This window comes from Myxocyprinus asiaticus, chromosome 2, assembly GCF_019703515.2.
Source record: "Myxocyprinus asiaticus isolate MX2 ecotype Aquarium Trade chromosome 2, UBuf_Myxa_2, whole genome shotgun sequence".
NCBI lineage: Eukaryota > Metazoa > Chordata > Actinopteri > Cypriniformes > Catostomidae > Myxocyprinus > Myxocyprinus asiaticus.
In genome coordinates, this window is record NC_059345.1 from 62,082,046 (window position 1) to 62,103,975 (window position 21,930).

At 40.0% G+C, this 21,930-nt stretch overlaps 1 protein-coding gene across 3 annotated transcripts in view; it reads left to right on the plus strand.

The window, feature by feature from the left end:
* Positions 1-21,930, plus strand: part of LOC127452803 (phosphofurin acidic cluster sorting protein 1-like) — a 129,567-nt gene that overhangs the window by 95,316 nt on the left and 12,321 nt on the right. For all 3 annotated transcript variants that reach the window (XR_007899315.1, XM_051718544.1, XM_051718532.1), the window contains exons 13-21: positions 6,599-6,728; positions 7,469-7,573; positions 10,389-10,495; positions 12,146-12,300; positions 12,485-12,595; positions 12,782-12,884; positions 13,041-13,083; positions 15,064-15,106; positions 15,235-15,373. Coding sequence is in view for 2 of the 3 variants with exons in the window: in XM_051718544.1 (XP_051574504.1) it covers positions 6,599-6,728; positions 7,469-7,573; positions 10,389-10,495; positions 12,146-12,300; positions 12,485-12,595; positions 12,782-12,884; positions 13,041-13,083; positions 15,064-15,106; positions 15,235-15,373 (936 nt within the window). In the remaining variant the exon portion in view is untranslated. The remainder of the gene's footprint in view (positions 1-6,598; positions 6,729-7,468; positions 7,574-10,388; positions 10,496-12,145; positions 12,301-12,484; positions 12,596-12,781; positions 12,885-13,040; positions 13,084-15,063; positions 15,107-15,234; positions 15,374-21,930) is intronic.

The following is a 21,930-nucleotide window of genomic DNA, read 5'->3' on the forward strand; positions in this document are numbered from 1 at the left end:
ATCTAAATGGGGATTTAGATATGCTGCGTTTCATTCAAAGTTAAATGTGTGAAATTCCTACTTTATATCTCCGATCTGGTATAAACAAACTAACCTGCAATGCTCCCATTAGCTTAATAGATGTTTGATTATCACCAGATATGTCTCCTTGCAACCAAATTGATAAACGATGCTGCAATACTTGCATTTGTTGTACGGGTGTACGATTATGAAAATACAGTATAATGTACCATATTTTGAACACCCGTCTCTCCAAACATTTGCTAAATGGTTTTAGCATGTAATGTAGGAACTTTGATGGATATTATTGATTAAAAGTGAATGTGTATCATTAACTTTGTACATCTCCCTGCGTGCCGACACGTGAGCGTGACGTCATGCACCTGCATCTCAGCAACATCAGAGTTGAATATATCTGCAAGTTTCCAAGTTGGAAGTCGTCATTGTTATGAGTGTAACCTCGGTTCACTGAAGGGGGGGGGAACGAGACGCTGCATCAGTAGCTGACGCTATGGGAACTCCTCCCAGGTGTGAAAATCTCTGAAGCCCGTATGAAATTCTGTGTATACCATAACGACATGCTACTGATTAACACACAGAGCGATGCCCACTTGCTGATAGGGTAGTGTAAAAACATTGAAATAACCTCTCCTGTGTAGTCACAAATAGGACAAAACAGGAAGAGGCATAACTGTTTATGTGATAAAAACATCATAACGATGTCACTAGCTAGTTCAGGTAGTGAAAACATCAAGAAGCTCTCCTTCGCATCACAATGGAAAAAGAGAAAGAATACCAAGGTCAAAAGACCTAGAGCCCGACCGAAATGGGATTTGAGACCGATACCGATTTTAGAGGGGGAAATTCACAGATTATCGATATGGTGGCCGATTTTACACCGATATGACTATGCAAAGGTACTCAGAAGGCTGCTTTATTAAATATTTTTATCAAAGAATATTTGACATTATTATAATACATTGTCAACAAATTCTAGAAATGAACACTGAGAAAATAAAGAATAAATAAAAATACAATAAATGGCTAAATAAACATCAGTACTGTATGTTCAGTATCAGTCAGTTGCTGACATTTAAATAAAAAATTAATTAAAATTATAGCTAAATAAAAATCAGTACTGTATGTTCAGTATCAGTTGCTGACCATTTAAATAAAGAATAAATTAAAATTATAGCTAAATAAAAATCAGTACTGTATGTTTAGTATCAGTCAGTTGCTGACCATTTAAATAAAGAATAAATTAAAATAAAATAAATAGCTAAATAAACATCAGTACTGTTTAGTATCAGTCAAATGCTGACTATTTTAATACTGCCAGTCAATTAGGGGCAGATTGTAAAACAAGAAGCATTTACACCTGCCTACACAAACTAGTTAGCAACTTACCGTGAAGACACCGCTTAACTCCGCACCGTCAGCAGAACCACCGTCAGCTCAGCTCTGTAAACAGTGGAGTCAGAGCGCGCTCTGCTGGACAAACTACGTTATGACACCAATTCTAAAGCATTGTTTTCTGCATTATATGTTCATATCTGCGCATATCGGTTAACATATACGTTGATACCGATATATCTGTGAAAGGCTAATATCGGCCGACCGATAAATCGGTCTGTAACACATTTACAATGCCACTAGCCAACAGGGTTGTGAAACATTGACACATCAGCCATCCTTTGCAGTCAAAATCTGGGAAGAGAGGGAGGAAACATCCAAGTTATAAAACCTGACAAAGGTGTTAGGGGAAGCCAAGCCTGCTCCCACAAAAGAAACACCCTTTTCCCAAGCCCAGGAGGAGGCCATGCTCCTTGTGGAATGAGCTTAGACTGATGAAGAGCATGTAGCTCGAAACATCATGTTTGTTAATTTCTGTGGTGAGCTTAATAAATGTTTCGGGAGCAACAGTGTGCTGACTTTCCTTGAGTTATAATGGTACATAAACCAATTTTAGTGTGATATTTATATTGAAAACATGTCTGGAGTATTTTAAACCTGCATATAGCCTACCCTGTTTTACTGATAAGCAATGTTAAGGTCATGTTGAATGTGTGACCCTGCCTGTTTAAGTAAGAGTCTGTGATGCATGATTTATTTTGGGACTGTGTTGGTTTGTTTTGGTATGGGGACACGGTATTCATTTTATTTTTTCAGGTCTTGAAAAAGTTCTTAATGTCTTCAGTTTGATTTTAAAAACTCTGCAGCAATCCTGATAAAACTAATGCAAAATACGATTTCATATTATTAATAGAAATATTTATAGCCATTAATCATGCACCAGTTTATGACATATTGCCAAGTGAGTTTGAGTCAGACTGAATCTAAGGTTATTGATTGTTTCAATGCCTGAAATATGAATTTTGATAATATAACACTAAAGGATAATACTTGTGGTTGACCGATATATCGCCGAGGCCAATAAATTGGCAGATATTCGGACTTTTTAAATTAGTGCATCGGCTGATAAATTTTCCCGCTTGGCAGATTTTTTTTCTTGAGGGCGCCGAAAATCACCTGCGTGTATGTGAAGTGACTGCAACATGTAAACGACCAGTCATGGTTAGTTTTGTTGTTACGTGCCATCGTGTTACTACAATAATAGACCGGTGTGCAACACAGTGCATTTAAACGGTCCGCATAATCAGAGCCACGCCAGATGCGTTTGAGCTCATAATGTTAAAGGGCTTGTCTGTTTCATTCTCCCCTCTCTCTCCTCAACAGTCCCCTGTAACATTTAACTGTCTTGTCTAATGATAAAAATGCAAATATCAATAAAACTAATATTATGTACCGTCTGCAAATATGCGCATATCTCGTTTAAACAGATGTAATAACCCAACCTCACACAACTTCAGCAGATCCAGCATCCTGTGGAGCGCTCATTTATTTGCCTCTAAAGCAAATATTCTATCAGCCTCTCCTCAGTTCCCTGTAACTTTTCTAATGATAAAAGGCAAATATCAATAATACTTCTATTATATACCATCTGCAAATATGCAGATATCTCGTTTAAAAAGATGTAATTCATGAACCTCATGAAAATCCAGTGTTTTCTTCCCGTCAAGCGCTCATCTAATATCTTCCTCTATCAGCCAGAATCAAAACTTCAGGATTAGGATCAAAAGTTCCTTTCATTCACAAATCATCCAACAATCCAAACGATCCAGGCCGTTTAAACTGTCAGGAGATTGAGGCTCACACTGGATCTGCACGAGCGTGTGAGTCCAACTTCAAGGCTGCGTCCTAAACCAGGAAAATGCTGCCTCTGGAGGCTGTATACGGAGGTAGGATGAAAATAAGGTGCTTTTCAAACTGTTCAGAGACCAATTTCTATAAGAGTTCCATTCATTCAAAATAGCTGTTAGTTAAGCCATTAACTGATAAGGCAGCTAGGTAGCAAGTCAGCTGCCTACATTTTCATGTGAAAATAAATTACTAAAATTTGATGACTAAACAGAAATCTGAAGAAACTGCTATCTACCATTTAAAATACAATATTATGTTTTAGTTTTGTGTGAAATTTAGTAAATATAGTGCTAAATAAGAGTTTATTATTTTGTTAGCAATTTTACATTTGTTATTTACTATATTAAATTGTGTGATATATCAGCATTGTATTGGCCACCCTGCTCACTAGACATCGGCATCGGCCATTAAAAAACCCATATCGGTCAACCACTAGACAATACCTTATAAAACTTCAAATAAGTGGGCAGAATGTAATGATGTGATATACAGCAGTATTGTATGTATATCAGTCAGAAAAAAAAATTGAAGAGGAGGGTCTTAAGAGGGGTGCAGTCTTGTAAATTTTATTTTATCAGAGGTCTTACTGATTAAGACCTCAGAAAATCCCTGACCCAGAGGGTCCTGTCCTATCGTTATGGCAGCGACATACGCCTTTATCGTGGATGGAGAGAGTCCTGTTTAAGACTTCAGAAAATCTCTGACTCAGAGGGTCGTGCCCCATGCTATGACAGCGACATACACCTTGAGCGTGGATGGAGAGAGGCCTGCAACCAAATGCTCTTGCAAAAAGCAGAGCACCGTCTGCACAGGGCACGTGCTGCATCCTTCCTTTGGAGGAACTCCAGTCAAAGAAAAAGGTGCCAATTCAGGACGTAGAGCTGCCTTGTCGAGGGGCTAGTCTAACCTGTAGTATGGTGTCGAGCACTGGCTGTAACAACCCCTGAGTATCAGACAAGCCCCGTTCAGGGGCCAGACATGAAGACTCCACAGCTCCGGCTAGGGATGCCAGATCGTGCCTTGAGCTTGTGAGAGCAGATCCCTCCTCAATGGAATTTCCCACAGAGGAGCATCCAACAGCTCTACCAGCTCCAAAAACCAAGGGTGGTTGGGTAAAGCTCTAAATAGCTCTTGCGGCCCACTTGTGCTTCTCCTTTTCTGCACTGCCATGGAAATGCATCTGTCCAAACTGTGTGGGCTCATGGCACATCCACAGAGAGGCTTTTCAGAGCTTCCTCCAGTCAAAGGGACTGTTGCAACCCACTTGTGTCCCTCTTCTTTCGCAATGGCATGGAAATCTAAGCCAATGCATCTGTCCAAGCCGTGTAGGCTCACATCCGAATTAGTCGGTTTAGTCAGGCTTATGCTGTGGCAGGCCAAGCTGGTTCAGCCCTGCATACCATGGCGGTCTAGCAGGCCTACAAGTCAGACCTGTTAAAGGACATGGCTCAAAGGGGCCTGGACCCGAGTCCTTCAAAGATCTGTGTCGCACTACGTATTTGGTGCATCGGGTCACTAAAATTGGCAGGCCAAGGCGATTGGCAGGTAGCGGCCACTGCACTGGAGGCATGCACTCTCGCTGAGTAGGTAAAGTGCCATACTCTGTTCGTGCTGCTCAGGAAATATCAGCACCGGATGATCTTGGCTTGAAAAACCTTTCATCAAGCCAAGAATGAGAACCTCCATCAAATTAGCAATAGAGCCCTTCGCTCTTGTTTTTCTTCTCATGGAGGAAATACCAGTGGGCCTCTTAACCGATTGTGACCAGGTCTCACCATCAGAAGCCTCCAGCGATAAATGTGTGGCAGCAGTGGGGTGCAGATCATCATGGGCGAAATGAACAGGTGATGCTGCTTGAAATGAAGGAGAGAAGAGACGTGAGGCCTGAGCTAGTGATAAATGATTCTAAAAAATCTCTGAGCTCTACATCCCATCCTCATTTACCTTCCTTATGTGGTCACTTGGGATCCACAGAGGTTTCATGCATTCACAGAGAATGCAGTCAGTCTCAATGAGTGCCGCTTTCACATGGGCTTGACCCAGGCAGACAAAACGGCATATGTGCCCATCAAGAAAAGGGATATATTGCTCAAACGGAGGAAAACATTTGCGAAAAAGATGTCGTTAAGCAAATGGCTCTTTAGATTCTTTTCCAAAAGAAACACACACATTGGTATACAAATGCAACAAACTCAAGTGTAGAGGATATGCTGATCATCGAAAGCACAACAGGTTGAAGAAAATAATCAACTCGCTGCTCAGGTGCACAGTTAAAGATGACGAAGCGATGAATCTAGCTCGCAGAGCACAGTAGATGAAACCGCAACCCTAAAGAGAAAAATTCTAACAAAATGGCGCTATGCTCCAGTTTATATTGCTCTCAATAAAGCGCGCGTAAGGGGCGAAGCGCCATCTGCCAATGAGATTGGCGTGATTTCATATGGGCTTCAGAGATCGGAACTCCTCAGAGGAGTTCCCATAGCATCAGCTATGACATTCATTCAGTGTCAAAGTGACCGACTTAAAAGGGAACAGACTTTAAGGGGTGTTCCATTTCACTTTTCCTTGTAGCAAGTTGGAAATGTAGACTTTCTAAAATGAATGGAACGTAGCATTATACTTCTATTGTCCGTTGAGCTAATTATTGGTGCAATCATCACTATTACCATTGCTTATACTTGGCATTAGTGATTTGATCAAACCCCTAATTTAAGGATTAAACTTCGGCATGCAACTCCAGCACTGTTTGTTCTTGAAACATTTATGATAGTTTTTTAATTTGTTTATTTTTTATTATTATTATTGCATATACACAAACAACAAACAAATAGCACGGCATTAAAAATAGCCTAATAATTAAAATGTAAATGAATTAAAACTCAATAATAAAAAAAACAGATTATAAGTTTGAGAGACTGTACAATACAGGCCACCTCAACCAGAAAGACCTCAACTCTGGGCGAAGAACCAAGAAACATGTTCATATGAATAAAATATTTACAATGTAAAAAAAATAAAAAAAAGTGCAGTGTGTTCAAAAGCATTGTTATTACTTGAAAAATATAGAAGTACAGTATATATTTAAATGATAATATTAACTCACTGTTTGTAAATATTTGTAAAATACAGCAATATTCACTTAATTTATGGTTTTTCTTTTCCATTTGAGGTTATCAGTAAGGAGAATTGATCAGATTTAGCTAAAAATTTTTTCAGTGAATTTGTCCCCAAAGTATAGTTAGGATAGAAACACAGTCATGAAATACATAAAACCCAAGTATTTCCAGTATATTTGTACATGAATTAGTGGTGTATGTGTGTGTGTGTGTGTGTATAGGTTGGATGGAGGACTCACACCCAGGAAGCGCAACACTCCTGTGAAGGATCGACAGCTCTCTAAACCGCTGAGTGAACGAACCAATAGCTCAGATAGTGAAAGATCACCTGAGCTTGCCCACAGCACACAGGTAACATCCTGGCAAAATTCTGTTCATTTAAGGCAAACCTGTGGGTCATTTGTGACAAATAAAACAGTTTGCAGCAAGTAGTTGCCAGAATTCTGCAGCTGTTACCTTTGCACGGTGTTCTATGGCAAACATTTGGCAAATATCTGCCACTGCTGTCAAGCAGTTTTAGCAAACTTGTGTCAACAATGAACTCCATCACTTCTGTTCTGATTTTGACTCTGTATCGTGTAAGAGAGATGGTGACTAGCATTGCGAAATTTAATTTGGCTGACGATTATTTGTCAAACAAATAATTGTGATTAATTATTTAATTGTCTGTTTAAGGGCTTTTTTTGTGTGTGCTTTATTACACAAACCTTAAGAAGCCACAGTTAACCTGGAATCATATAATAGATGTCTAGCTCTTTGTTGTATTTTGGCACATGCATTTCTGACTACTTCAATATGTGATTTCAGTGATCTGATCACAAAATGTTTCCTACCACTTTTACACTGGTATTTAGCACTGTCCACTTGTGATAGAATATCCCAAGACAGATACGAAAGTTAGTTCTGCAGAAATTTCCTGCGATTATCTGTGCTGTCTTGCTCTTTCTGTGGTTTAAATAATGAATGTTAATGTGCTGTTTCATCTTCTTCTGCAGAGTCACTTTGAATTATTCATGTTTGGCTGACTCGTCCCAATGTAACCTCTCCCTTTTTGTGTGTGTGTGTGTGTGTGTGTGTGTGTGTGTGTGAAGGTGCTCAGGAAGGCTGTATATGATCAGTTGAATCAGATTTTGTTATCTGACTTGGCTCTTCCTGAAAGTCTGATTCTGATCAATGGCACAGACTGGCAAGGACAGGTACGTGTGTGTGTGTGTGTGTGTGTGTGTGTGTGTGTTTTATGGAGCATTAAAATTTAATCACCCATTTGAGGCCACTTTGAACACCCAATCTTTGAACCGTAGTCCAGAGCTTTAACCACTACGCCACACAATTGAAACAATTGAAGTCTAAATTATGCCAAAGAGATATTTCAAGTTGATAAACAAATGCAGAGAAAATATTGTTACAACTAATGTTTTTTTAAATTAAAATAGGAATTGTGCAGTGAAGCACAGCTTATGTTTTATAAAGCCCAATGTGAAGACTCAAAGGTCAACAGAAGTGAAACAAAAATTACATTTTAACCACTGCCCCATACAATCGACAAGTCTAAATCACACCAAAGAGACATACCAAACTGAGAGTCAGTACACAAAATCGTTGCTGAGATACTGCTGTTTTTGAACTTCATGCAGGTTTTGAATGGAAAAAAAAAACAAATTTCTCTCCGCTATTTTCTGAACACTTAGGATAAGGAAGCAATGATACATACAAAGTTTTGTTTAAATTAAGCATTTTGACTGTTTTGTGGCGCTGTCTTCAAAAAGCTCAGGTACGCTTAAGCCATTGATGACACATACAAACTTTTTTTTAAATCTGACAAAGCATTCAAAAGACACATTACTTTATATGAAAATTCAAAATGGGGGGACAGATGGTATTGCTGAAATTCTCATGACCCAAAGAATGTGTAGACACCAATCTCATGGTTTTAGGACATATGGTTCAAAGTTTATGGGCAATAAAGCCCTTTTGGATATTTGTTGACCCATAGGTGGCACTGGCAACAAACTTTGCATATACCCTAAGATCATGGTCCTAATAAAACATACCAAGTTTAGTTTTGGTAAGACAAAGTGTTGCTTAAGTATATGCTCACTTCCCATTTTACGTCAGCATTGTTAAATTTGTGTTGCATCAACTTTTCAACAAAAGCCAAAATCAAAATTCTGTTCAGTCATTTCTGTGTGGCTCGGTCTGACGATTATTTGAGCCACTTTTTGGACAAATCAGACAAAGTTTGAAGGATTTTAAAAGTTTAAATGATAAACGTCATAATCCAAGATGGTGGCCACTGTAATGGGCAAAGTTTTAATGTAAGGGTTCCTTTACAATCAATATGAGAAGAGAAATGGGTTCAGCAGATAAGCGCAAAAGAAAAGTAATTTTTAAACCTAATAATAGTAATAATAAAAGTGAAACAGTAGGGGCTTTAGCACCTTTGGTGCTTGGCCCCTAACTAACAGATAAAGTTGAAGTCAGAAGTTTAAATACACCTTTTAAATTCAGTTTTTCACAATTCCTGACATTTAATCATAGAAAACATTCCCTGTCTTAGGTCATTTAGGATCACTACTTTATTTTAAGAATGTGAAATGTCAGAATAATAGTAGAGAGAATGATTTATTTCAGCTTTTATTTCTTTTATTTTCCACACCTGGAGTCGCAAGTTCGAATCCAGGGCATGCTGAGTGACTCCAGTCAGGCTTCCTAAGCAAGCAATTGGCCCGGTTGCTAGGATAGGTAGAGTCACGTTGGGTTAACCTCCTCGTGGTCGCTATAATGTGGTTCTCACTCTCGGTGGGGCGCGTGGATGCTGCGGAGAATAGTGTGAAACCTTCTCACGCGCTATGTCTCCGCGGTAACGCACTCAACAAGCCACATGATAAGATGCACGGATTGATGGTCTCAGATGTGGAGGCAACTGAGATTCATCCTCCGCACACCCAGATTGAGGCGAGTCACTACGCCACCATGAGGATTTAGAGCGCATTGAGAATTGGGCATTCCAAATTGGGGAGGAAAAAAAAATACGTTTTTAAGTTTCTGTTTTATAGGTTTAACAAAAACATATGTGTGTGTGAACAGGTTTGGCTGCAGGTTTGACTTGTGAGGGCCAATTGTTTTCCTCAATAATGTAGTGAAACATGACAAACTCACTTGTGAAGACATTTTCAGTGGTTAAAAAGGGTCATAAATCAGCCAGTTTTGCTTTAAAATATACTGATATTGACAGGTTTGTGTAAGGGTTAGGTAAAGGGGTATGGTTAAAGTATAGAAAATATCATTACCTCCATATTATAACTAGTGGTCGACCTATATATCGCCGAGGCTGATAAATTGGCCGATATTCTGACTTTTTTAATTAATGGCATCGGCTGATAAATTTTCCTGTTTGGCCGATTTGTTTCTTGAGGGCGCCGAGAATCACCTCCTTGCGTGTGAAGCGACTGAGACATGTAAACGACCAGTCACGGTTCGTTTTGTTGTTACGTGCCATCGTGTTACTGCAATAATAGACCGGTGTGCAACACAGTGTCATTTAAACGGTCCGCATTTCAGAGCCACGCCAGAAGATTGCTGCCCGCGCTGGATCCGCACGAGCACGTGAGTGCAACTTCAAAGTAAAAGCGCTCCATGTGTGCTGCAAGTGAATGTCTTATTCACTATGCACTGTATGTACAATTGGTTTGATTTGGTATTTTTTTAGAAAATGCAATTGCTAACGTGGTCATGCCATCCGTGGTTGCTGGACTACTGTGTGTACTGTTATTTCCTTCTTCCTAATAAATTAACAATTTCTTCATGAGATTATTAATTTTGTTTGCAATTTTGTTTGTTAATTACTATATAAAATTGTGTGATATATCGGCATTGTATCGGCCTTTCAGCCACCCTGCTCTCTGGATATCGGCATCGGGCATTAAAAAACCCATATCGATCGACCACTAATTATAACCATTGCAACTATGAAATGTTTTGATATAGTGAAACGTGTGTGTGTGTGTGTAGTATGTTGCAGAGCAGTTGCAGGTCCAGAAGCATTCTGTGGTGTGCACGTGTTCTGGTGCAGAGATTCAGGCCGTTCTGTCCGCTCTGCTTACACGTATACAGAAATTGTGAGTCATACAAGTGCACATACACAACTGGCACACAACCCTTTCATCGTGTAAATTAGATTTTATGATGGTTCAGTTTATAATAGTTCTCATAGTTCTCAATTACCCACACTCGATGAACATCTTAAGGCCTTTTCACACCAAGCACAATGCACTTATGAGAGGCGAATGGCAAGCAATTTTACCCCAGTATGGTATGTGGCTCAACAAATATTTGAGTGACACACTCACCATAAATGTTTTTGTTTTTTTTTTGCTTTTCGCTCTAGGTGTGAATGGCTCATTATGAATCCATTGTTTCGATTCAAAATGTTGATCGCGGTGAGAAATTGCACCAAAAATGTGCGTTTAGTTTGCAAAGGCCTTTATTATTGATGTCCATTATCACAGGAAAAACTCAATGTAGTAACCCAGAGATAACTTTACTTTCTGTATAGTGCTGCAACACACAGAAGAGATGCCGTTAAAGCCCAAAGCACGTCTGCCATTGAAGTCATGCTGCAGCACTGCTCACGCCTCGCACACACAATATATGTGAAACAGCCAATGCTCTTTAGATACAGTACTTTATTGGTTTTATGTTATTTTAGTTATTTCTGTTAAATTAGCGCAATCCTTTGTGTAGCAGGCTAGCAGCTACAAGTTTGTTTACTTACAACAGCTGCTGACTCTTCGTCTTTCTCGTTGCTTGGTGCATCAAATGCGTTTGACCAGTCACAGGCTGCAGCACCTCTCGCAGTTCTTCTACCTCCAAAAAGTACCAACCCCGAAGTAGGAGCTAAAATAGTCCCTCTAAACTGGTAAGAGGAAGTATAGTTCCTCAAGTGCGAAAACAACAAAAACTGAGTAGTTCCTCAAAAATTCCTAAAACGGACTTTAGTTCCTGCACTTCCGGAAGTCCTCAATAAATGTGGCCTTCAAGTGGAGTCGGAAATATCGTAATTACGAGTTCAAAGCACATGAATGACCGCGCAAACTCATATTTCCCGACTTGCGACATTGAAAGGGGCGTGACCTGTAAATTATATTTCAGAATGATTTCAATGTCAGTACTTTATTTAAATAATAATTAATTGTTATAAATGACAGAACTTATTTTAAAGAATTGCAAAATTGCAAAAATAATATTTTCAAAACGGCTTTAAGAATACACCTTGTCTGCTATTGTTCAAACAGTCATATAGTCCCGCCCTCAACTCATGCCATTGGTTGTGTAACATTGTCGGGACGGGTCTACGTGGGTCTCTCAAAACAAACACAGGAATTTTTATAGCGCCACAGAGACACAGTGTTCACAGTTTTTGAGAAAATTAACCTTAAGCTTACTTATAGTTCTCTCTGCTGGGATAGAAGAAAGTATTTTAAAACTGAAAGAGTTACATACTTCAGCTTTAGTACTTTGCTTTCGTAGTCGTTTATTGTGTGTTGGCTTCTTCCCTGTTTTGTTTCCGACTTGAATGCGTGACATGTCATTATAGCAAATATCCAACTCGGACATACGAACTTCCCAGGTGCACTTGAAGGCAGCAAAAGTCTTTTTCATTGTTAAATTTGCAGCAAAAATTTTGCTTGGTGTGAACAGGCCTTTACTTTTTTTAAATGCACTGTGTACAGTAAAATCTCATTACCATTCTCTCTATCTGTCCATAGTTGTAACTGTAACTCGTCCATGCCGCGGCCGGTGAAGGTGGCGGTAGTTGGGGGTCAAAGTTATCTGGGCTCTGTGCTGCAGTTTTTCGTCACTCAATTGGCCAATAAGACGTCCGATTGGCTCAATCACATTCGCTTCCTGATCGTGCCTCTAGGTAAGAATACAAAACTAAGACCAACATCACTCGGCTAATGACATTGTTAATGACATCATCATTGCTGTGTGGTTTTTCTGTTTTAATTGGATTTCTTTAATCAGGAGTCAGTTTTGTTACTCATGTCATTTGAATGCTGATTTCATTTTTGTTTTTTTTACTTCTCTCTCAAACACTTATTCAGGTTCTCATCCTGTTGCTAAGCACCTGGGTGCCCTTGACAACCGCTACAGCGCAGCCTTCCTTGATGGAGCATGGAGAGACCTGTTTAACCGATCAGAGCCACCACAGACAGGTATACACTCATGCACACTGACAATCTGTCACATCAATGCTCACAGTAATTGTCCCTCACACACACACACACACACACACACACACACACACACACTGCTTTTCTGAATGCATGTAAAAATTTGTGAGCAAATCCATGTTCAAAACAATGGCATTCAGAGCATTCATATAACTGTTTTGTCTGTAGATTTGGTGGATGTAGCGGGTCGTATCGCTCTGTACATCAGTGGAGCCGTTCTCACTCACCAGCTGCCCATCGCTGAGGCCATGCTCACCTGCAAACACAGAACGTACGTCAGGAACTCTGTTTTCTATGTTCCGAATGTCCCAGAGTGTTCAGGGAGCTTGTAAAGAAGCTGAATTATAAGATGAGTAGAGGGTTAAAATCCCATGGCAGACACAGCTGTGTGTTTGAGTATGTCTAAATTCTCTCTGTTCTTCTGCAGGAGGGATGAGGATTCCTATCAGAAGTTCGTCCCTTTTATTGGGGTGAGTGGTATAACTATCGATAAAGGGTCCAAAATTGACTTTTGAACACTGAGGAAATTTGACGGGCCTATAATGGCCCAAAAACTATATATTTGAAATATTTGCTTAACGATAAATATATTTGTCTCTTTGACTTGCGGGGCTTGTATAACAGCAGATCATCAGTTGATTTGCCGATACCGATAACTAAGGTGGTGGGAAAAGCCAATAACTGATTATTCGGCCGATAGTTTTAAAAATCGATTAATAGAAATTCTTATTCTTTCTTTTTTTTTTTTTTTTTTTTTAACCAAAATCCCAATCTCAAAAAAGATTTGGTGCATAACGCAGGACTTTTAAGTATAAACAAGCCCAAAATACACCGGGGACTCTCATTTTGAAATGACGAATTATGAAAAATCTGTTGGCAACTATCGGCATAGATTTTTGCCGATAACCGATAGATCCAAAAAGCAACTATCAGCACCAATTAATTGGTAAAACCGATATATCGGTCTACCTCTAGTCTGAATGTCACTGCATTAGATAAAATATCAAATCAAGTGGCATTTTCAAAGAAATTATGCCTAAACTTTTCTCAGAACTAACTTTAATTTTCTGAGCCATTTTTGCAAAGTCATTTCCCCTCAGCTTCACACAGGTGTCCTAGCAGAGTAACCACAGGTGTAGTTCATCACATTAACTATGGACATATTCCACTAACATTTGACAACCAGAAAGCATCTAAGTACTTTTTGCTTACATTTTGATTACAGTATACATTAAAGGCCCCGATATACTTTATACGAAATCAAAGAACAAATGAGAACACAATCTGGCCAAAAAGATGGTGTTTTTGCGTTCGTTTCGGTGGTTCGTAATAGTTCGCCTGGGCGAACTTTTAGCAAAGCTTCTTACTGGCTGCTTAACTCTTTACTGTCATTGGTCTACGTCATCGGTGGATGTGACCTGGAGCTAATTCTCGTTCAGTTGGTTAAGATCAGTCAACATGAACACACAAGCGTACAGTTATTAGTGAGCTGTTTTTAACTTGCCTACATCTGTACAATCATTCGCGTAGAGACGTTTTTCAAGAACATGTCATGCATTTCTTTTTTTTTTTATTAATTAGACTATAAAAGGAATAAAATCTACTCAAATACTCTGTGCCCATTCACTCTTTTGCTTTATATGCTGCTTCAATCATGTGCCTTCTGCAGTGAAAGCTATTCACACATCTGCCCATAATAAGATTTGCCTCTCTTATCATCATTCTTTTGTCTGTATTCTGCCCATTAACACTCATACGTACACCAATCTTTGCAGTTTTATCAGTGTCATTATAAATTACAATAACAGAGTCTACTTGGCGCATATTATGTCCGCTTATAGCGAGTTAGCGCATTAGCGTCATGAATGCAGACAAATTGTAAAAAAATTTCTGCATATATTACTTTAAATCATCATCAAGTGGTTAAAACAGCTTCTTTTACTGGTCTAGTGTGAATTCTACTCATAGAATGAGGCATAAAGTCATTGATAACACATTTTAATGTCACATTAGTTAAGGTTTCACTGTTATACCGTATACAAACAGTAGACCGTTGCTCGGCTGTTACAAACTTCTTTTACCCCTGAATGAAGAATGAAGAAAAACTTCTCCAGAAGTTCTGTATATCAGGGCCTTAAGAGAACAGCTTCCTTAGAAGACACACACCAGTCATCAAGGTATTCTTTAGCAGACAGTTTGTGTCTCTTTGATTTGATTCCCTCACTTCAGATAGCAAAACAGTGAAGGTCAGACTATCGTTCTTAGACCATACAGTATGTTGCCGTTTCTAAAAGAAATGACCACCCAAATGGCCAACAAATTGAATTTTTCTAGCCAAAGGCAATTTAAGTTGCATTTAATTCTGGATGCAGGATGTCATGTCTGGGGTTGAATCATATTGATACAGTTAAAACAAATAATGAGCTAAAAAATCTTTTGATGTGTCACAGGTGGTGAAAGTGGGATTGATTGAGCCTGGGCAATCATCAGCAGGTGTGTTTCCATGGAGACAAATGCACTGATTGCTTATAATAACCCTGCATGTGGCTTTTTATGCATGTGGTGTCATTTATATGGTTTACAAAAGCTCACCGTGTTGCCATCTGTCCTCTGTTTCCTAGGGGACATGGATGAGGGTGTGGCTGTGAGTTTGGCCGTCCCCTCCACATCTCCACCCTCTCATGGATCACCTGCCAGTCTGAAAGAGACGGCCACACCCCCTTCCTCGCCATCAATGGGTGGAGGTTTGGTCGTACAGGGGTGAGTGTCTAATCACTGAGAAAACAACATATTTAAAAAATCTACTAGTTGCCTGAACAACTAGTCGACTAATCGGTCTTAAAGAGTCTCTTTATAACCTGGTTTCAGGTTCACCTGACTCAGATGACGCATTTCTCGGGGGATATTCATTCGAAAACAGCTAGACAGAGCACAACAGTCTGTCTAATCAATCTATGTAGCTACAAAATTTTGCAGTAAATTTATGTTCCTAAATGTGCCTTGCTGGTGCAGTACAATATAGATCTCAGCCTCAAATCTACATATTTACATACACACTTGGCTCTTGCTTTTTCAGGGTGGTTGAGTCATATGTGGCTAAAAGTCTCTTGGTCACTTCAGTGGTTCCCATGGCAACTGTCCCCTGTTTGTTTAATATATTTCTGAGGATCATAGTTTGAGCTGCCATGGGTTTCTTTCCATGGCTGACACTTAAAAATGTGAACATATGACTTCAGGAATGAGTTTGTTCCATGCACATTTCCGGATTGTTGAGGGAATTTGTGCTGTCACAAGTTCTCTCAAATGAATTAATAATCCCTGCTGGAAAAATCCAGGTCATACCGAATAAAGGCGGTCCAAGTAGTTTTTGGAACATACTAGATGCATGCATGTTGCTGGGCTAAGGTTGTTTACAAGCCCTAACTAGCTTGACCAAGATGCCATACCAGCCTAAACCAGAGATTATGTAAAAGCAAATGGTTTTAGCTGGAATTTCCTGCAGCAATTCATATGGTTCAAAAGAAGAAAGAAAAAATCAAAACTGCATTGCCCTGCACTATTTATTAATAACAGTGTTCCCAACCTTGAAATATCAGATGAATTTGTGTGTTACAGGCTTGAAAGTCATGAAAAACTTTCTATAGTAAATTTTTTTCTTGTTATATACTTCTCTAAAATATTTCATTGGCTAGATTAAAACTTGCTTGCAAAAAACAAATTATAAAAAATAGGCCAAACCGGTTCACAAATTGGTCTGGTTGATTCATTAGTGAAATTTTAAATCATTTTAAAATATCCTTATCCAGTAATCACAAACGCCTGGAAAAGTCATGACAATTTATTTTCAAAAATCAAACCCAATGATTAGAGATTATATTATCATTAAAGGTGCTATAAGCGTTGTTAGCCATTCTGGAACTTTTGTCAGATTTAGCCACCGATTTAGACTCGCCAACTCTTTCCAAAGCCCCGCCCTCCAGAGATTCAGTTGAGACCGTAACCGATGCAGTGCGTCTTCTCAGGGTTGTCAGACAGCAGTGGCAAAATGGCCAGTGCAGATTATATAAGGTTGGTGTAATATGGGTGAACCTTGAAGTGCGTGTGAGAACTCTGGCTGCTGAGTTTTCAATGTGTTGAAGTCTGGAGATGGTTTTAGAAGGAAGCCCAGTGAGAAGAGTGTTGCAGTACTCAAGGCGTAAAGAAATTAAGGCATGGACAAGTGTTTTAGCATCCTGCAGATTAAAGGGTTAGTTCACCCAAAAATGAAAATTCTCTAATCATTACTCACCTGCATGCCATCCAAAATGTGTATGACTTTCTTCTGCTGAACATAAAAGGGAAGATTTTTAGAAGAATATCTCAGCTCTGTAGGTCCATACAATGCAAGTGAATGGTGACCAGAACTCAAAAAGCTCAGAAAAGGAAATAAAGTCAGCATAAAAGTAATCCATCAGACTCCAGTGGTTTAATCAATGTCTTCTGATGCGATCCAGTTGTTTTTGGTGAGAACAGACCAAAATATAGCTCCTTTTTTACTGTACATCTTGTCATTGCAGTCTCTATGCACAATTATGATTTCAAGCTATATTACACTTCCTAGTGCCTGACACATGCACAAGAGCGCTAGATGGCGCTATATAGGAAGTGTAATCAAGCTTGAAATCATGATCGCCAAGGAGACTGCTGTCAAGATGTATAGTAAAAAAAGAGTTATATTTTGGTTTGTTCTCACCAAAAACAACTGGATCGCATCAGAAGACATTGATTAAACCACTGGAGTCTGATGGATTACTTTTATGATGACTTTATCTCCTTTTCAGAGCTTCAAAGACCTGATCACCATTCACTTGCATTGTAGGGACCTACAGAGCTGAGATTTTGTTCTAAAAATTTTTGTTTGTGTTCAGCAGAAGAAAGAAAGTCATACACATCTGGGATTGTATGAGGGTGAGTAAATGATGAGCGAATTAAAATTTTGGGGTGAACTGTCCCTTTAAACATGGTGGAGGTGAGTTGTGTTATGAGATGGTAGAAAGCAGTTCTAGCGATGGTGCGGATATGGTCTTTGAAGTTGAGGGAGGGGTTGAATGTAATGCCTAGATTATGGATGGTCTTAGTGGGTTTAAAAAGGACTGCATTAGTAAGCGTGTTTACATGCGTGATTATGCTTAAGAAGCAGACAACATTTGTGGTCATGTAAATGCATTAAACAGCTTTATCGTGTAAGGTCATAAAAGGCTGAAGAATGAACCGATCGATTTTTGCCCATTACCACAATTTCACGTTGCATGTACACACCTTTACCAGTGTTTTTACCAGCTTATTCAATGTTCGCAATTGTTGTGCGCATGCCTCTTCACGGTTTGACGTCAAAAGCAGAGAGAAATCTCATGTAAACACTGTTTTCTTGCTTTGTTTTTTTAAATAAGCTGATTTTTGTTATCAGTGTATTGGTGTGCATGTAAATGGACTCCATGTTTATGAAGAAATTAGAGTACTTGGAAATTAGAGTTTAAGGTCCAATAAACATTAATTCTCTCTTGGTAGGGTTTAGTTTTAGAAAATTTGTGTTCATTCACTACTTAATTTCAGTGGTGCATGCTTCTAGTGAAGGGGTTCTCAGGGATGTGAGAGAGCGGGTGCTTTCACACTAGCACTTTTGGTGTGCACCCAGGTTCAGATGACATCAAAGTTCGGTTAGTTTGGATGATGTGTGCGCACCCGCAAAACGCACCCGAGTCCGCTTGAAAAGGTGGTCTGGGGAACTCCAGATATGATATGGTGATGATATGATATGAACGCAATCATACCAAATCGCAGAAGTGAACTGCTATTGATGACGTATAATTTGCGTCTTAGCAGGCTCCCGATCGCAATTGTAATGGTAAATAATGCATTTCTCATACCTGCTCGTCTCCAAATACATTGCCTTTTCGAGAGCAGCTCACATTCTTCAAATCTCTTGGAACGCATCCCCGCAGCAGACAAACACTAACATTCATCACATAATTGCACATTTAATGCATCCGTGTCGTTCTTTGTTCAGTATGCTCATAAGCAGTTTTGTGCCACTCTGTATTGGAGCCTTTTTTATTTCTTACTTGTTTTACTTTTATAGTTTTGTGCAATAAGATGTTAAAGGGTTATAACCCATTTATTTGTTGAATATTTGTTAGTCACCATGTTGAAGTGCTGCACTTAGCATCCGTATCCCTCTTAAAGGTGTCTGATCGAGGTCACATGAAATTAACAAAGCCTAGTTATACATTATTATACTTAAGAACTAGTACTACTTGACTAGTTGTCAAACAACCGACCGACTAGTCGATTATGAAAATTGGTAATTTTGCACATGCGTAGTTCAGACCTAAACAGTATGATGTGAACAGTGACCAGCAGGAGAGGGGGGAGGAAACTAACTCTGGTTTAGTCCAAGCAATTGAACCAAGTGTGAATGCAACCTTAGATAAATATGTGTATCATCAGCATAACCGTGATAAAAGGACCATGATGGCGAATTACGTGACCAAGAGGTAACAGATAGATGATGAAGAGAAGTGGACCAAGGACTGAACCCTGTGGGACACCTTGTGAGAGGGAGGTAGAGGAGGATTTATGTTGACCTATGGGTACAAAGTGCTGTCTGTCACACAGAAAATATTAAAACTAGAAAAGAGCAGTACCAGATATACTAATAGATGAAAGCCTGAAGAGAAGTATGGAGTGGTTAAGGCTAATTTAAACTTGCTGGCTGAACAGGCTTCTTTTAGTTGGCCTAAAATGGATGTTGCACTGCAGCGACATTTTTGTTCTGCCAAGATGTTCATTTGCTGATATTTCTCCTGTTTGCACACATCTCTGAAATTCTTTATATAGGAGAATTTGGCTGGTCAAAGAGCTTTGTTGATTGGTTAAAACCAATGGGTGTGGTGGACGTGATGTTTTTTATTTACAATTGCGTGCCAGCTAAGGAGTAGTTACCTAGGTTATTATCATTAAAAACTGTTTAAGTGCTGTGGAAAGGATGGAGAACTGATTGAATTACAGGGTCATACAGATTATTGGAAAGCAAGTAAGATTGTAATTTTAAAAGTTTGGCTACAAAGGGAATGTTGGAAAAGGGCCTGTTGTTGGTGAAGTCAGTAGGGTCTAATCCTGGTTTCTTCAAAATTGGTGTTATTGCCTCAGTTTATCGGTTGAGAGAGACAGTTGCCAACTCAGGAGATCTGTTTATCAAGTGAGAGATGGGGGTTGAAATCTGAAATAGACTTCTTTTGAGGAGAGATGTAGGGGAGGGTCGAGCTGACATGACAATGAATTTAATTTCAGAATTAATTCCTTAGCAGAGGATGGACAAGTGGCAGTAAACCTGGAGAGACAGGAAGTTGAGGATAAGAGAGGAAACACATGGAGAGAAGTATCAGTTGTGTTCGTGGGAAATAATTGGTACTGTATATAGACATTGTCTACATTGTCATGAAATAAATGTAAGAAAGCGTGACACAGAGAATCACTGCCAGAGATATTATGTACAGAAGGTTTTGTGAGTTTACTCATGGTGGCAAAGAGTGTTTTGGGCCTACTGTTGCCATTTATTGAAGAGAGAGGAGAAAAGAGAAGACCATGTTGAAAGCAGTCCTGTATATATGCTGGTGCTCGGTGCTAAGGAGTGCAGAGTACAGTAAGTCCTGTTTTCCCCTTTATTGACGCTCAAGCCGTTGTCCAGCTGCCTTCATGGCCCAGAGCTCAGGAGTGAACCAGGGAGAAGAATGAGAACAGGGCATAAGCCTTGTCTTGATGGTGGCATGTTGAGCTAATGCTTGAGAAATTACGAGATTGTTGGAAGAGAGAATTTCAGAAGGATAGGACAGTATGACAGAGTTATGGAGGGGAAAATGTTGAATATAGGCCAGAGATTCCCATTTGGAAATCACTAGTAACCATTTTAATGTTTGACTGGTAAACAACAGCAAGCCAACCACCCCTTCCATGAAGGCAGGGCTAGTAGCTAGTTTGGTGGAACGATCCACCCCTCCCTCTCATCATCGTCGCCCTGCCACTGAGGGCTGTCCTTCAGCCAGGCTCAAAATGGGAGTGGGCAGGAGAGAAGAGGGGCACAATTTAATGAGCCTTCTTTGGGCAGCGGATGATGAGGCACACCTGAGGCAATCACCGGAGAATTAAAACGTAGAGCGAGCCTCTCCTCGAGGAGCTGGCTTCTATCTCCTTGTGTGCACACACTGGCGTCCTCACAGTTTCAGGAATGTAGCAGGAAATGTCCGGCAGGAATTAGATGCATCGCCGGGGGGCGAGGATGCTGGACCGCCCTTCTCCTCACACGCCAAAGACAGGCTGCCACAGAAGCCACCACCCCTTGCGCTTCGGACCAAGGAAGGGAGTGTGTGCGACCTCAGAACCCCACCCACGTCCTGTACCATCCCATGGGCACACCCCAACCTTCACTAAGCCCCTTTTCACCATAAGGACACCAGATTCCCCCTTTCTTTTTTGTCATTGAGCAGTGAAGCTTTATCCGTCATGAAATGACAGTTTAACAGAGCACAATTGTTAGTAGGACAGGCAGAGATAGACGCATAGTGACAGTACTAGTTGTCTTTAGTTCAATATCTTAGTAAAGTTTATCGTTCATGTAATATGCTTTGGAAAGTCCTGTTTAAAAGTTCAGATGGATGGAATGGCTGTTGGAGCAGAGCAATGAACAATTTGGAAGACTTTTGTAGTGCGATGATTATATTCCAGGTGGAGAGCAATTTCAAGTATCTTGCAGAGCGAATTCGTTGCAGAGTCTAAACAAATATCCATGTGTAGGGCTATGAGTTTTGTTGGTAGGTTTCAATAAGAATTGCAAGAGCTAGACAATACAACAGTTCATAGAACAAAAGAGATGATATTATCAGATTGATAATACCACACCAAACAAAACACAGCATAGCTGTGTTAGCCAGAACCCAGTAACAAACTGTAACGGGGTAAGGGATGGGCAAGGAGGAGGCAGGAACCGGCTGAACAGTCAACGTAACGTTTAATGATATAAATTAACTTAAAACAACATAAAACACACAGACACACACAACGCGGCCATGTGCGTCTCTCTCTCTCGAACTGGTGCCTCTGGCTCGTCTTTATCCCCCTCCCGGCTGATTAGCCCGATTCAGGGCCGGCCGTGTGTCCTCATGGCCCGGCCCCGCTCTCCTCCTCGTCACACTCCTCCATTACCCAACTCAGGTTGGGGAAACCATGACGCATTGCCCTCCCTTCCTGCTGGCAGGTCTTCCCCGCCTTTCTGGAGCCCTGGG